The sequence below is a fragment of the Puntigrus tetrazona genome, chromosome 8, assembly GCF_018831695.1.
Source record: "Puntigrus tetrazona isolate hp1 chromosome 8, ASM1883169v1, whole genome shotgun sequence".
Lineage (NCBI taxonomy): Eukaryota > Metazoa > Chordata > Actinopteri > Cypriniformes > Cyprinidae > Puntigrus > Puntigrus tetrazona.
In genome coordinates this window covers 13,439,783-13,457,656 of record NC_056706.1, presented here as the reverse complement: position 1 = coordinate 13,457,656, position 17,874 = coordinate 13,439,783, and the positions used below count along the sequence as shown (strand labels likewise).

The 17,874-nt window shown below is 37.9% G+C and overlaps 1 protein-coding gene across 3 annotated transcripts in view; it reads right to left on the bottom strand.

Annotated features, from left to right (window-relative positions):
• kcnd3 (potassium voltage-gated channel, Shal-related subfamily, member 3) overlaps positions 1-17,382 on the bottom strand; it is an 82,213-nt gene extending 64,831 nt beyond the window's left edge. For 2 of the 3 annotated variants that reach the window (XM_043246193.1, XM_043246194.1), the window contains exons 1-2: positions 16,855-17,382; positions 14,692-15,868 (exon numbers count right to left, since the gene is read on the bottom strand). In XM_043246193.1, the coding sequence (XP_043102128.1) occupies positions 14,692-15,794 (1,103 nt within the window). In that variant the 5' untranslated portion in view covers positions 15,795-15,868; positions 16,855-17,382. The remainder of the gene's footprint in view (positions 1-14,691; positions 15,869-16,854) is intronic. The other variant, XM_043246197.1, reaches the window with a different exon arrangement.
• Positions 17,383-17,874: the final 492 nt, after the last annotated feature.

The window sequence follows — 17,874 nt, the reverse complement described above, 5'->3', positions numbered from 1 at the left end:
TTAAAAGCCTCAGTTAAAAGCCCCATTTATTACAACTGCTCTTTATTGTAACTTATCAATTACCGTTGATGACCAGACATGACCAGATCATTTATTGAGATCAAAATAAGAAGGCTTAAATAATAAATCTAACATATTCGTAATGAACTTCTATTTAGAATACTAAAAAACTGTTTATGTATGTATGTGTTTAAACAAGAGAGTGTATGTGTATTTTAGTCCTAGTGCCTGTCAGTGCTGCCCTCACTTTGCCATGTTTAATAGAGAGCAGTGAGACGATAGTATAAAACAGCCATCCTCTTAGCGAAAGTATCTGTCAGCACACACACACACACACACACACACACATACGGTCCTCTTTGCTGTGACTGCTGCAATGTTATCACAGACCCCTTCTAATTAAATACTGACAGCCGGGTTTGGATTACCCACACTTTCTCTCTCTCTTAGATACACACAAGCAGGAATAGATGAAAAAAGAGAGAGGGAGAGATAGAGAGAGCATGAGAGATGAGTGGGGTTGGGTGCATCGAGTTTATTCTTTGCTTCTCTGTGTTGCAGCACCTTTCATTCTTTTTCTCTCTCATGAGCGCAGACGGCTGGTTCATAGTAAATGTGTAAGAATGATGTGTGACTGCATGTAGACGAGAGCAATTATTTTGTGAAGTGTCGTGAATGTGTGTTCAGTGTTTAAATCGTCCGTTGTGAGAGAGCTGTACATGACGGGTGTGATAGGGATAGTTCATCCTAAAATGGTCAATTCTGTCATCATTTGCTCATCTTTATCATGTCTTTTTAAAACCTGTGTGACACGGAATACAAAAGAAGATGTTGCGAAGAATGTTTTTGTCTGTATAATATAAGTTAGAGAGGTTAAGGCTATGCTGTGCTCCAATGTCTGTCACTGAATGGAATCTACATTTTCAAAATATCTTAAGTCATACAAGTTTGGAACATCGTAGGCAAATTGTGAAGAAGTTGTGTGAACTGTCCCTTTAAATCCCACAGCTGGGTTAAGTGACATAAGCAAGTGTTCTTTCATCACATACTCATTACTAGCCGTTTTTTTCGTTAGCTATTTGTGCTGAGAAAGTGCTATTTTAGTATTGTTTATATATATTTTTAAATAAAATATGTTTTTTTAATATGTTAAAGTATCTTCATTTTTGTTTTTATGCTTTAACATTTATAGATCTAATATTTGTAATCTATTTTATTTCAGATTTATTTCAGTTGATCAAGTCATTATTTTTGTCTCAATATATTATATATAATATATATTATATATTATTATATTATATATATATTATATATAATATTTCCGGTCTGAATATGTAAACATCCCTAAAACTGAATGCCAAAGCAAAATAATGCAAGTTGACATAACCCCCCACCATAAAATATACAGTTTAGCACCCCTAGAAAAAGTTGTATATTTAAAATACAATTATTTCTTACTAAGTATAGTTAGAATCTATTATCATATTTACTGACATATCGCTTGAGAGACTTCAATTTAGAGTAGTACTTTTCTTAATATTAAGCTTAAAATGTGTTTTAATGTCATTATTGATTGTATGATATCGAAGTGTATGATATGTGAAGTATATACGTACTATATACAAATATATCTCAGTATATCTTTAGTTGGACTTTTACGTACAAATTTAGTCTAATTTGTAGATTTTAAGTATACCCATTTAGCACATCCCAAAGCACAAAGCACATAAATATGTAAATGTATTTGTAGAATACTTACTTACTTTTCATGAAATATATTAACTTCAAATACATTTTAGTATATTTATTTTCCACTATAGCCTGGACTTGTTGGTGGACTGTGTTGCAAAACTTCAACCAGCAGCATTTTCTTTATGAAGTCCATCTCTAATCCACCTGATTTGTTTCACTTATGTCAAATAACTGAAGTTTTGTCAATAAATCTGACCTTGCAGCTATTGAACTATCCAGTGGAAGTCGAACTCAATTAGTAAAAGCAGTCTGTGGTTTGGGCACCTGCATTCAGAATCTATAGTTTGTGGATTTGATGAGGCTGGAATTCATCAGCGCATTTTACGTTTGCAATGTCACAGTGCATTTCTCTTTAATGTGATTTACACTAGTAGAACATGTTACTGGTCGGTATAATACCTTGCAAAATTGTTATATATATATTTCTTATTGATCTCAATTAAAAATGTATGTTCAGCCTCTCACCATCATCTTGCAGACCAACATTTGATTCTGGCAGTTAAATCTAATCAGTTTGAGAGTCAATGGAAAAACGTTTACAGAGATTAAAGCAGAGATAAATAGGGGAAAAAAATCAATCAAAGGTTAACCAGTGGTGTCAGAGATGTTTCCACAAGTGAGTGAAACAAGAGGAAGTTGAGGCATATAAATGCATTCAGAGGATGTGTGGCAAAAGCCTAACCGTTCTGAAATCAGAATGACACAGTTTTTTATTACATCAATAAACATCCCGCTCAAAATGCAAACAGATGGCCATTAAGTGCATATAGATGCACTTTAAAAGTCTGAATTCAGTCAAACTAAAAAAGCAATTTAACGGCAACAATTTAATCTGTCTGGCTGGAATTACACCAATCACACTTTTTATGTAAAGTAAGACTTCGATCCAAGACAAGACCAGTGTTCGTCCAGCATATATACCTATTAATCACTCAACAACTGGCCTCGGCTGTGTGTTTCGAAAGACAGATGTAACAAGCGCTGTGTATTTAAGCCTTCAAATATTCAATTACTCATTGTGTCATGTATACAGACAGATTATATCAGTGCGTGTAAACATTACTGAATAATCTGATCTGAGATCAGATGTGCTGCATCTGCTTTGATTGTTCAGTATTTATCCTTAAGTGTGTGACCCGGATCAGCACTTTTTGGCTGTGGAGACGGACACGAGATCAGGAGCAGAAGGGGCCCATCTGCCTGTTTACAAACGCATTTGGTGCCCTGGAGTGTGTGTGTTTGTAAGTTTATGTAAGTGAACGTGCATGTTTGTGAACGAGTTTGGCTGCTAAAATAGCAGCAGCTTGGCTGAGAGAGTGATTTGAATATCTGTAGTTTGGCAAGAGTGTGTTTATAATGTGCTTTCTGTGGACGTGTGTGTGCTGTTTTGCAGTGGGTTCAATGCAGGGCTGGAATTTTGCTCAACTGACAACATTTTTAAATAAACATTAAAAAAGCATCTGAATGTCAGTAGATGAATCAGCAATGGTAGTATATTTGATTGCTTTTAAATTGTGAAGTCATTTGGGAATTTTATTTTAATATTTTGTTTTGTTTCCAGTATATAATTGTACCTCTGCCAAATATTATCCTGTCAAATCGTACGTGTATGAAATGCTTATTTATTCAGCTTTCAGGTGACATATAAATCTCAAAATTAACCCTTGTGACTGGTTTTGTGGTCCAGGGTCACATTTTAGGAAATGTAATCAGATTACTTGTAGATTGTTTTTCATATTGATTTAAATAAGGTTAATCCTGTACCTTATGTTGATATAAAAATACAAGTAAGAAATATATTATATATATAATATATAGTCTCGTTAAAACCAACATTTGTTTACAGGAGCAAAGGAAGCAACGTTTCCTTATTTAACAAAGGAAAACCAGTATCCTCTTGGCTTATATCGAAATCCTCTTGACATTTTTCTTTACAAATCCTCATTTTGTGCTTCTAATTCATGACGTGCAAAATATGCAGAGCAGGGGTACGCTAGGACAGGGACTGAGAAGCACTATCCTATGTCATCCACATGAACAGCTGAAGTGAAGGAAAGGTGTTTATAAAGTTTTAAATATGTCTATTTTTCCTACAAACGCATCAATTTGCTACAAGAGGCCTTACGTCACCCCCCTGCGCTTCATTCAACTACTTGGACAGTTCAGCAGCAACAACAACAAAAAAAAAACAGTCCAGACCATTATAAAGCTTGGAAGAGCAAGGACAATTTGTAATATAACTCGAATTGGATTCATCTGAAAGAAGAAAGTCATATATAAGTCATTTGTTACACTGAAAGGTTAGTTTACCCAAAAATGGAAATTAGTCTGTTTAGACTGTAGCAACTGTTTTCGGTTTACGTAAATCTCCAACCATATACTCACAGATTTTTAGAAAGGCTGAGATGAAACTGTGCTGAAACCTTCCTAAATGTTTCTGAACGAGCGTTTACCTAAAACAAAAGCATCACGCGACTGATGATGTGTCATGAGTATATTTGATTGGATCGAGCTCTGTGTGCGTCAGAGATGATGTTGCGTTTCTGCAGGAGGTGTCAGTGGAATTGGCCGCGTTCTGATCGGCCCCTGTGTTTGCTTCAAGCTGTTTAACCACATTTCTGTGAAGCAGGGACACCTGAGAGGACAGCGGTGTGACCGCAGTGAGATGAGGCCCCACCGGGATACTGATGTTCAGTTTGTTTGACCAGATTCACCTTGACTCACCGCAGTCCAGCTACTGATACTGTACCGATGGAGAGAGAGAGAACAGAATGATCATATAGGAGTAGTATAAAAAATGGTCAAGTGATACAGATGCAGTTAAAAAAGAACACGAGGTTGGGTGCAGATGTCCTGTGGTGTAATTGCGTAATGCTTAAATAAAGATAAAAGCTGTGGAAAATAACACAGGTGAGAGAGAAGCACACTGGGGTTTACTGCTCTCAGTCGTAGTAATAAAACCAAACACACACACATGCAACCGCAATCTCACAAACTCAAAAGTGCATAATAGCAGGGCTGGGTAGATTACTTACTTACAAATTGTAATCTGTTACTGATTCCTAATTACATGACAAAAAAGATAGTTAGAAACATATACATTACACATTCATGAACCTGGAGCACAAAACCAGTCGGTTGTATTTGGTTGTACACAGGTGTATTTGTAGCAACTGCCAAAAAATAATTAGGTATAATAATAAGTAAAGATCATGTTCTACGGATATATTTTGTTACATTTCCTACCATAAATATATTAAAACGTATCTTTTGTTTATTAATATGCATTGCATTTGACTGGTAATTTTCTCAATATTTCGATTTTTTTGCAACCTCATATCCCGGATTTTCAAATATTAATCTATCCTAACAATTCTAAAAAGCTTATTCATTCAGATGATATATAAATCTCAATTTCGAAAAATTTACCTTTATGACATTTCAGGTAATATAATCAGACTTTCAGATTACTTTTGACCTTTCTCTTTTTTCACATTGATTTAAATAGGATAATCTTGTACCATGCTGATATCAAAATACGAAGAATAAGAAATATATTCCACTTGTTATCAACAACACAAGAAGAAATTTAGGATTTATTTAGGTTCTTTTTTTTTTTTCAAAATTCAGCTGTGTATTAATTTAAAATAGAAAGCAGTTATTTAAATGTTATTAATATTTCATGATGTTGCTGTTTTACCGTATCATTAATAAAATAAATACAGCCTAGTTGAGACTTCTTGCAGAAGCAACTTCTGTGAAAACATCTTTTTCAGAAATCTTACCAACCCCAAACTTTTGAAAAATACTGCATCATTTTAAGATTCAGTATGCAGTGAGCTAGTATTTTATTCCATATGTATTGACATGTACTTTCTCTCTCTTTCTCTTTTCACACTTTCAGATGAAGGTGACGATAGGTAAAGATATGACCTCTAGTTGACTCTCACAGCAGCCTACATGTGCCAGCATACTTTAGCTGTTTTTTATAGATTTACACTTAACAGTGGGGTAATAAAAATAAACCGGATTCAAAATACATTCAGGTTTTTGTTTAACATTTTCTTTAGGATAAATTTGGCTTACAACCTAGATTTAAATAAAGATCAAGAACATGAATTTTGCAGTGTTCAGTCAGCATTCGGTCACACGTCCTCTCTTATTAATCAGAGTTGTATCTCAGAGGCTGGTAGGTGCAACAAACCGCATTTTCACTCCAGAGTCCATCTGTTTGAAGCTGGATATTTGTTTTTATGAGCACTAGTTCAGAGCAGCAGGAGCTATCACTGCAGAGTCATTAATTAATTTGTTGCCATGGGCAACTAATATCAGGAGTAAACATAAACACCACACAGAAGTGATGATTGTTTAGTGACATTAGCACCAGCATCAACCAGCTGGGGCCGAAAAGGATCCGCGGGAGACAGAAGGATAGCTGCGGGTGTGCGCTTGCATGTGCGTCTGTGAGTGTGTGTGCATCAGTATGTATGAAGTGTTGCTGCTGCAGTCATGTGACTGTCAAACCATCCATTTCATGTCTCTGAATGAGTCACTAATGATGATTAAACTGAAGCCCAAAGACAAAAACAACAGACATTTATCCCAGTTTATTCAGTGCTGCACAAGCAAAGTTTTGATCCTGTCACACACACACATGCACATACAAAACTCACACACGCCGCGCGCGCGCACACAGAAACATATGCACAGCCCCGAGCAGCAGCAGCTGGTGGTGGTGTGGAGTGAAATCATTATTCAGTGTGACAGTAGCAGATTCATTACCAGCAGTTAAGATGACAGTGGTCAATGACCAAATGCATTAAACAGAAACATTGAGAGGAAGAGACGTTTATTTCTGTCAGTCACAACCTCTTCCTCTTCCTCTGTGTATTTCTTCTTGCTCTCTTTTAGATTTGAATCGAAAGGAATAGAAGAGAATACATTGGCATATGCCTAAAACAATCCTAGTTGTAAGGCATTTGTAAGTGATTAGTTAATGATGAACCAATCATTTACGAAACGTAAATATTTGTTCATAGATGATTATTAAGTGACATCCTAATATGCTCATCTATGTTTTGTAGATGGAATTATAAATCATTTACAAGTGATCAGATGATGATTAATAATCATTTATAAAACATGACTATATGTTTACAAGTTATTAAGTCATTTATATGTAACAATGTACAAATCTGCAATAAGTATATCATGAAATAATCAAACATATCCTTGGTAAATGGTTACTTGGTAAAAAAGTTATTAGTTCATATATTATTATATATTAATATATTATAGTAATAATCACTTATAAATTATTGAATTGTCAACATTGTGCTATTATCCCATAGGGTCAAAAATACTAAATATTCAAAAGTATTCAAAACCTGTGCAAACACATTTTGTTAAACTACATTTAAATCAGCAAATTTAGTTATACATTTATTTGTATATTATTTTCCAGTGTATTAACTTTTTAATAAGGATTTTTTTCATGATGCAATCAATTATTTGTAAATTGTTAGCATATTATACTCAGTCAGTATTAAACAACTACATTTTCGCACAATGTTCTTTACCTTATAAAGGAAGGTTTTATGCAGTAAATTGCGTTACAACTTTATTAAATTATATGGCTGCCTTTATATTTTAAGAAGGAGGTTGCAAAGGGATCATCATAATTTCACGGTCAGTGGCATCAGAAAATCTGAAAAAGGTTGATAAGGCGAGATTGACTCCTTATGAAAGTCATTAAAACAATATTTTAAAAGATGCTACAGAAAATCTTTTATTTTACTTGCATGCAGTAAAAAACTGAACCTGTAGCCTGCAAAAGAAAGAGCTTTGGCAGCAATGAATGAAGTCTTGAAATGTATTCATTATGCTGTCTTTCCATGTCATGAGACTAATCTGTCAGACATCTGCTCTTAACTACTCCATGTGTTTGAGTGACAAATAACCTTCTGAAACCTTCACGATTCAGTGTGTAGATCAGCTAGACCCAACAGAGAGACAGAAACCCAGACGCGAAGCGATTACAGTCGAAAATAGCTCAGTAGAGAGCAAAATCATATGTTTACAGCACACACGGAAACTCTCTCAGGGGAAAATGCGAGTGTCTGTATGTAAGCGGCACAATACTATGATTGTCATATTTAAGATGATCACACAGCTGTGTAACTTTAGCACGGTCATTTGCACATAGCGGCACAAAAAACATCATCATCATCATCATCATCATCAGCAGCATCATTCATTCATCTCTATGTAGTTTTAATGAGCTTTTTATGACAATGAACACACAGACTCTCTTCATACAAAACATTATGAGTTAATGAATACTCTCCTATATGACTTCCAAGAGCCTCGATATATCAGCTTATGGGAATTTCAGCAGGAAACAATGATCATTCCCCATGCTGAGAAGAAGGATGGCAATTTGTACACCTGTCATAAGCACTCGATATACAGCACACAATCAGGGTTGGCGCTACAGGAGAGCATCCAGAGGCATTGCTTCCCTAGCCATACCATCCAAAATGTCATACTTATTATGTCATAACTGTTATGTCTTTCATGCATTTTACTTTATTTAATAGCCACAATGTGCTACTCTTCTATAAAATGAATGCATCGGTAAATTATTTGTGAAAGAATTTGCTTTGAGCAGTGGCGGATCCTGGCATATGCGATATACAGAGTGACCTAGAGCAGTAGCGTTCTCTGGGGTGATGAGAGGCGCACATACACAGCTTTGAGATAAATATTCGGGCAGTTTGACAAGAGTGAAAATGAATTGTGACCTAGTGGGTATCTTTCTCTGAGCAACTCCCTAGGCTTTAGTTCACTGCCCCCTCACTTCGGCTGCTATGTGACTGTTCCATAGAAATAGGATAAGTGCTCATGGAAAAAAAAAAGCCTTTTTACCTGCTCGAAGCCTAAAATGGAAGAGAGATGATAAAAGCGGCATATAGTACAGGTCAAGGTTATCACAAAATTGTTCCCTGACAAAAAGGGAATTGAACTTGAAACCTTTATCAGTCTGTAGTGACATTCACACCACTGTAATCGCAATGTGACTTTATCGAAAATCCTTTGTATTTGTTTAATTCCTAATTGCTAATTATTAATCCTATTCCTATGTATTTAGATAGCAAAACAGAAAGGTATGAATTTTAGTTTAGCTTAGGCACAAGTAATAAACATAAGGAATGTGTGTGTAGGGTTTTTACATTTTTGGATGCCAACTCTGCATACATTTTACAGCACAGTATGATTTATAATTCCGCATTTCTGAACTCAAGTTGATCATCGGAGTTGATAGCATACTTGGAGTTTTCAGAGTGGTATTTCAAAGGTCAGATGTTCCTTTGACTGTCACTTTCCTCCCATGACCTTTCATTAAAGTGGAGAGCTTGACCTAACACCTGTAATCTCTCCTCATACCTTCTGTCGACAGCTTTAAACCAGCAGAAAACACAAACAAAGGCAGGGCAAATCAGTATAAAACCCTCAGAAACCCAGACATCTATGACCGGTGACCACTAGTTCAACTGAAATTGGCAATGAGTTGAAAGCTTGTTGAAATAAATGCACGGGTAATGGATTTAATGCTCTTTTTACTGGATGCAGGGTAACAATACCTTCCTTCATTGATGCTCCCATTATATGTCATCAGATCTGATCGCTAATGGGGGAAGTGTGTGTTTATGGAAGGCTGATGGGATGAAACGGCAGAAATTTGGCCATCATAGAAACTCTAAACCTCCCGAAACACAGAGCCTTTGAATGAAGAGAGGCAAAAGCCCAAACAAACAAATGAATCTTTATCTTTCTTTTTACTCATTTGAATTTCATAGATTCTCTCTGTGCTGCATGATGAAATGCACCACATGAAAATTGTACAGATAAAGAGAGGCTGCTATTGACTTAATTTTATTTATTTATTTTTTTAGAGATGGATATGGGGATATGAACGTAGCATCTAGAGAGCTCAAGGTTAGAATTCACTGCGCGTAGGGGGAAAAAGAGCTAGAGAGAATTGATTGGATTGGATACTTCAGTACGTTTGTTATCACTTTAAAGGATCAGTTCTCCCAAAAATGAAACTTCTGTCTTTAATTCACATGTGTTTCTTTCTTTTTTGTATGGAATACATTGTGAAAATCAGTGCAGTTACAATGAATGGGCACTGGAACTCTGAAGCTTCAAAAAGGACAGACTAAGTATCATAAATGTGGTCCACGCACTTGTGCACTCTATTGCAATATGATGATATGATGTAGAGGATGCAACATATTTATTAATTAAACTGTAATTGATATGAATGATCTTAGACACAAGTACTAAATACAAATACTAATACCCAAAAGACCCAAGTAATGATTTTCAGTAGATATAATATTTGATAATTAATTCAATATTGTCCTTACAAAGTATCACTGTTTCAGCTCTCTTATGCTAACATTTATGTGATTAAAAAAAAAAATTAAAATCGACATTTTGAAATACTATTTAAAAAAATCTATTTTAAAATGTATTCTTTGATGGCAAAGGTGAATTTTCATTACTCTAGTCTACTGAGTCACATGATCCTTCAGAAATCATTAAAATATGCTGATTTAGTGCTCAAGAAATATTCTTGTTATGAATGTTGTGAAGCATGATTTTAATTTTAATTATAACCTTGAAGTATTGATTTTTTAAAACATACATACATGGGGAAGTATTTCAATTTAAACATACTCGCATGATATCTACTTCAGCGCACCGTCTTGAGAATTTCACATCTCCGTGTGCTGCACAGCAGACCCAGTGCATTAGAAACACAAAAGTCTCCTTTGTGCGACTGGAAGTCGATTTTTACTGATTTTTGTACTGTGCAGCTCCTACACAACCCCTGACAGCAAACGTCATGAGAGAAACAGCTATTCTGAACTCAGTGACCCCCCACGCACACACAGAGACATATGTTGCCTTACCGATCCGAAACGCTTCGGTTTGACACCCTGCAGCTGTGGGTGATTATCATCATTCACCCTTGCTAATGGATTCAACCTCATTCTTCTTTCTGTCCCTTATCCTCTTCTTCCTCATCCTTTGTTCGCTTTAATCAATGCTTCTGATCAGTATCGACAGAGCATGTTCACCTACTAACAGAGCAATAGAAGCAGTGTTGAAGCGAGATAGAGGCAGCCGTGTATTGGGGCAGAATGGTGAGTCTGGATCTATTCAAACGAGGGCGTGAATTTTGAGTGTCATGTTAATTAAAGCTTGTGGTAACAACTGAAAGCCCTCATTAGCAGGGTGATTTTCTTCATGGCAACATTAGCGTGCAGAACGCATAGGTCTGTAACATAAGGATCACATCTTAACCAATAAAATTACTACTGCAACGCTAGAGGCTAATAAGGTACCAATACACAGACTTAGAGAGAGCGAGAGAGCGGAGGGAATGAAAATTATATTTCAGGTGTATCTTTTATAAGCCACTGTGTTGTAAAGCACACTAGAGATTTCTGTTTTTCTTTAAAGGTCATTTAGAATACGCTACTCCACCTAAAGGTCAAAACCATCTTATTACCACAAATAAATAAATAAATCAATAAACAAACATCCATTCTCTACCCATTTGCCTCTGTAAGTCCCCCAGCAGCCTCCTGTTTTTACAGTAGTATAAAAGCTCAAAGTATTTCAAAACAGACTCTGCCCTCATACGGTCAAAATCTCTCTCTCTCTAAAAGTATTAAAATGCAGATAAAACCCTGTCTGGATCTGGCGTGGTTGTTCCAGCACTGTGTTCAGGGCCAGATTAACAAATGGACCGTGATGCAACCGAATCAGTGCTTGAACAATTTATGCAACACAAAATCTGATGTTTCACGGCAGGACATGCAACACGGGGTTCACAGTCATTCGGTCTCTTTCACTCATATGTCAAAGGTTAATCCTGTAGCAAAGAAAAATCACAATAGAGATGATATTAATATTTCAGTTGTTTCTTCTAGATAGCAATGTGATTATATGGTGAGCAAATTGAGATCTGAAAATCTCACTACGTTTATCTTCTGTTAGAATTATACAACAGTTTTATTGCACTGTACTCTCACTGTATGTCAACTGTCCCATGATTGTGCTTTACTTTATTTCTTCTAAGGAATTTTAGGACACTTAGATTTTCAGTAATGCTTATATATAAGCATCAGTTTTGTCTTTTCCTAAACTTCATTGGGATGCAATGATACCAAAATTGTTACTAAGCTGACAATTTTGTCTAGTTAAAAACACTAAAATCAATGGTCTAACATGAATTTAAGCATCACAACCTCATAATTTAAAGAATGCAATTACTTTTTTATATGTACTTGCAAATGATTGCATTGAACAGTTATATTAAATAATTAGTCTTTTAATGATTAACTTACATGAGTGTTAGATCACAGCAAAAGTAATTGAATTAATCAAATATCTACTATACCACTAAATAAATTAAATATACATCTAATACTGACAAATAACAAATCTGATACAGATATAGCCCATCATGCATCCCAAGTAAAACATCCAAGCAATAAAATTTTCCTTCACTGTCTTTCCTCTTGCACTCTTTTGTTTTAAGTCTTATCCAGCTGTCTTGCCAAGAGAAAACACAGAGCCATGAAATTCAACTGTAGAACAGCTAAATTAAATGTTACTGGTGTAAACAATACAGAGGAGGAAGAAAACACTTCAGACGGATGACAGGGCAGAGGAGAACATTTAACAATTTACACACAATGTAGGCAGGCTATTTCTGATTAAAAGATTTTATTATTGCTCTAATGAGGACTCCTATAGCTGAGTGTTTGCAGGGCAGCGCGTCGGTGTTTAACATGGTAATGCAATGTCTCAGTCTCACCAGAGAAGCAGAACTGCAGTGCTGTTTTTCACTCTGACTGAGTGAGGTGGAGACCCCAGTAACGTGCAGATCAGTGTGAACGAATCAATGAATAAAAGAAGCACCAGCCGTGTAAAACACACTGCTGCATTGGTCCAGAGCACAGACAGGAAGCCTGAGAATCAACAGGTGTGTTATGATGGGATACAAACCTCAACATACTGGCACAATCAACTGTGAAAAACTGTTGGGACGTGAAAACAAACCCTTATATTTGGACTGAACTGAATGGGAAGCACTCCCACACGCAAGGAGTGAGAACGCATGACGTCAGTAGGGTTGGAAATGTCATAGTGGTTTACATTGTTCAGCACATGTACCTGAGAACATTAGTCACAGTGACACACACTTCTATGGTGTGTTTTATTGATGAGAAGAGTCTCTCTCGCTCTCAGGTCAAGTCTCAAGATGCGGGTGGAGACTGGATCTCTGGTGCGAATGTAGTAATTTGTAATGAGATATGCGCTACTCTGAAATCCATGTAAAACTAGCCATCACTTTAACACAACAATAAGGACGATATATAGGGTTATAGGTAAACTTAATGCCTACAATGACCTGTTAAGAGATTCGGTCATGCGCATATACACAGATAACTCTCAAACGAAAGCGTAAATAAGTAATTACGTGTCTAACCATTTGTAATTCTACCTCAGAAAAAGACAGTCACCTGAACACAGACCCAACTGTATTCATCAGAAACCAAACCATTTGCCAATGTAACATTCATGAGTTACTGTCCACAATAAATGAAGTCCTTAATCTTGTTGTTTTGGGGTCATAGGGCTCACAGACAGGTGCTTCAACCAGTGATCGGACATCTAAGCAGGAAGTCAAAGACCGTTTTGACTTCAGCTCTGGTTTCAAAGCCACAGCAACACGGTAGTTACGGTACATACGATAGTAGCTGTACCAGTGTATATATAGCGGATTACTCAAGTCATACCCCACACAATCACTCAAAATAATCACGTAAATTAATCCTCCACATTCTCTTAAAACCAAATGTCTACACGCATCAGTCATGAACATATGAATAAATGGCCTGTGATTTATGAGGGGCAGGGTTGAAGTAAATGGGGCTATACAGCTCTGCACATGCCTTCTGTTGTTAATTTGTGGGAGAAACGCTGAAGGATGTTCCTCTGCTTGCTTCACACACGCTTAAATATTAATTGGTGCATAATAGGGATGAATAAAGTCTAGCCTGGGGCAGTGAGTTAAATCCAAACCTACCGCTGCTTCAGGCAGGCATGACTGCAGTCAGCAACCATGGTCATTAGGGTTAGATGCTAATAGCAGTTAACTCAGAAAAGAAAGAAAATCCACAAGCTGCAGGGAAACGGCTTCTCTTTCGAAGAGGTGTAATGTTATACTGTAAACAGTTGTGTTTGTTTAAGTTTCTCTTTGGTGGTTTAAAAGACCTTGTACATGGGTGTACTTAAAGGGATAGTTAACCCAAAGAAGGAAAATTCTGTCCTCATCATTTACTCATCCACATGATGCTTCAAACCCGTATGACTTACTTTTGCATAACACAAAGGAAGAATGTCAACACTGGAACTTTTACTGTACGATCTTAAAATTCTTAAAATATCTTCTTTTATGTTATGCAGTTATGCAGATGACAGGGAAGAGGGTGAGTAAACAATGGCAGAATTGTTAATTCCACCATCAGAAAAGTTAGGGGTACAACAGCTTGTCACTGAGGCAGCAAGCTTAAATTGACAACTTTGTACCCTATTAACCCCTAAAAGGTGCAAATAAGTGCCTATTAGGGTAGTTATATGTACTCCTGAGGTTCTATTTTGGTACAAAGTTATCCCTTTAAGGTGACAAGCCTCTGTACCCCTGGAGGTGCAATTTCTGCACACAGTGATGAATGAACTATCCCTTTAAGACTTACTCTCTGAAATGCATGAGGGGTGTGGCTTGATGTGCATTCAGGGTTAAAAAGTGTAAAAATATACAGAGAGAAGTCATTCGGAGACAAAATGACTCACCCCAGCGTTGTCATGGTTACAATGGTGTACCAGAAGGAGGCCGGGATGCTGGTGAACTTGCTGGACGAGGAGCCTTTCTCAGCATAGAACATGACTGTGGCAAAGATGATGATGGCCATGGTGAGGGAGAAGAGGAGGAAGCCCAGCTCGGACGCGCAGCTCTTCAGCGTGTAGCCAAGGATCCGGAGACCCTGGGAGTGGCGGGAGAATTTAAAGATCCGGAAGACGCGGAACACCCGTAGCGTGACAAAGGCTCCACTTACGTCCTCGTTGTTGGTCATGACGAGCCCAATGTAATATGGCAAGATGGCCACTACATCGATAATGCTCATCACGCTTCTCATAAAGCGGTACCTGCTGGGTGCTGCGAACAGTCGCATCAGATACTCCACCGTAAAGATCATTACGCAAGCCGTGTCCATGCAGAAAAACGCCTCGGTGTAGCGTTCACCGCAAGGGATGTCTCTCTGATTTGGCGTAGAACCGCAAGGAACCGTCTCAACCACGTTGGTGATGACTGATATTGCGATGAAGAATCCGGTTACGTAGTAGAAAACCAGCGCCATGGTGCTAGTGTGTGGGTTCTCGAAGGCCCTCCACATGGTCTCGCGGAAAGTCATGTTTGGAAGTTTGCTGTCTTTGTTGTCCTCAAGGTCGTCCATAAGACGCTCCGTGTTCTCCCTCTTGCGGTCCTTGTACTCTTCGTAACAGCAGTCGCTGATGATTTCAGGAATGATTCCAAAGAACGCCAGCTCCTCGTCGTAAGCAGAGATGCACTCGTAGCGTGGGTAGTGCAGCTTCCCCGTGCGATAGAAGTTAAGAATACTTCTGAACACATCCGGATCTCGGTCAAAGAAATACTCCCTAGTTTCCTCATTGAAGAAGAATTCTTTTTCGGTGCTCCCCAGGAGCGTATCAGGGTAACGGTCTAGCGTGTTGCGCCAGGTCTGGAAGCGTCGGCCGCTGACGTTGAGGATAATAAGCTCGTCCTGATGCTTGTTCTTATTGGTTGGTGCCACGGGCATGGGCAGGTTGGCCACGGGCATCCATCCTATGGCCGCCGCCCGAGCGAAGGGGAGCCAGGCTGCCACTCCAGCAGCCATGGGGACTCCGGCTGGGGTCGAGGGGACCAGATCAAACACCTTCACAACCAGCTTGACATTAGATTAGACCCCATCTACATAGAAAGAGACAGGAAGATGGGAAGATAGGAGCGAGTGAGAGGTTGGCAAATGTGGGAGGACAGGAAGAGGAGAGAGTTCCAGTGGGAGAGAGTGAGACAGATGTGAAATGGGAGTGAAAAGATGGCAAGAGCGAACAGGATGCCAACAGAATCGAGAGGAAGAGGTAAAAGGGAAGCAATCATGTAGAGTACAGTAAAAAGAAATACAGGAAAACAAAAATGCAAAGCATGGACAGGGAAGAAAGGACAAAAAATGGTAGACTGTATCAGATTTCAAACCTTATTTAGAATCACTGTTTCTCTTTCAAAGCAAAGTACAAAATAGAATAAAACAGCAAAACAAAACAGTTGTCAGTTTTTTTTTTTTTAATAATTTAAAGCCCATAAGTTTCATTAAAGGGTGAAGATAAAACTATGCACATATTCTGACACTGATATACTGTATTCTAACATACTGTGACACTGCACTAATAGTATAGTTTGAAACACAACTGAATGATAACATTTGTTTTAGCAGGCAGGTTTTACCACGTCTGTTTTTACAGTAACAGCACATATACAACATTATAGAACACACGCATCATGACAGTTCGTGAAAAATATATGCTTTTAAAACTATTTATTCTCAGGTAATGTAAGAGAGAGCCCAAAGGGTAAGAGACGGTCTGTGCTCGACACAGAGCCCTTCAGCAACTGCAGTTAGAAACAGATGCGAACCTGTTGAGCTTAATGCAAAACAATAAAACGCCACGAAACATCGGTCGCTAAGCACTGCTAGTGCTGTAGTTCGTACTTTACGAGCATCGAGATTCGCACTGTTAACACTTTGGCTGCGGTTATCCACAGCCGCGACTTAATAAATACTGTATAACGTCAACGAGGTTTATCATTATTACAGTTATTATTATTATCATTGATAATGTTCAAAATGGTAAAACACAGGTAACTCGTTTTCAACAGTTGAATTTTTTGTTACTTACCCATAAAAAATCTTGGAACTTTTCAATCATTCAGCTACATTTGTGACATTTCCTCCTGACATCACTTGGAAAGTGTTCGCCGAAACATCCGCACAGCAATGATGAAAAGAAAAAAAAACAAAACCCAAGTGAAAGAATGAATCAATAAGGGAATAACCAGCGTGATCGTAGCAGCGGGAAATAATAGTTTAATTTCTTATTTGGGTCCCTCAGTCACATCCTGCGCTGGTTAAATGATCCATTTGCTCGGACGGAAAGAAATGCCGCACCGACCGCTCTCGCGCTCGAAGTGACTTCCCGCAGGATGCTCGGCTGATGGATAGAGGTGGTAGTCTTTTCCCAACCCCTCTCTCTCTCTCTCTTTCTCGTTCTCTTTCTCTCTCTCTTCTACATACACCAGCACACTCCCTTTCTCCCGCCCCGAGGTCTCTCCGCTGCCAGGTCTCGCGCTCTCTAGTTAGGCGCTGCGCGCGCGATCCGTGTTCTTGGAGCAGAGAGAGCGCGAGACGCACAGAGGCAGTATATACTCGCTTTCGCGCCACTCACACACTGTTTGACAGCACCCTGATTTCACTTTACTTTATAGTGGGCACACCATACTTGCCGCAGCTTTGTCACCTGAAACCAATATAGAAATGAGGACGAGGTAATTGATTTGCAAAGTCATTCGCCGCGCAGATTTTAGCCATCCATATTCAAATATGACATTCAAAACATCCTGCACGGCTTCTCGTTGTCATATTGATCCGTAATGCTAAATTTACGTAAAGCCTAAATCAGAAAGTATTAACGCATATGTATCATAAGTAGGTTAAACTATTATGATAAATAAAAAAAGATTTGTTTATTTTTTTGTGTGTGTGTGTGTGTGTGTGTGTGTCATGATTCACATAATTATCTGTCTTAATCTTTTGTGTGATGCAAAACGTTGATGCAACAAATTCCTAATGTTAAGTGTTAGGCTAAATATATTTAAAGTAGGCTACTCGTTAGTATCGGAAGGGCTCATAAATCGGCCAA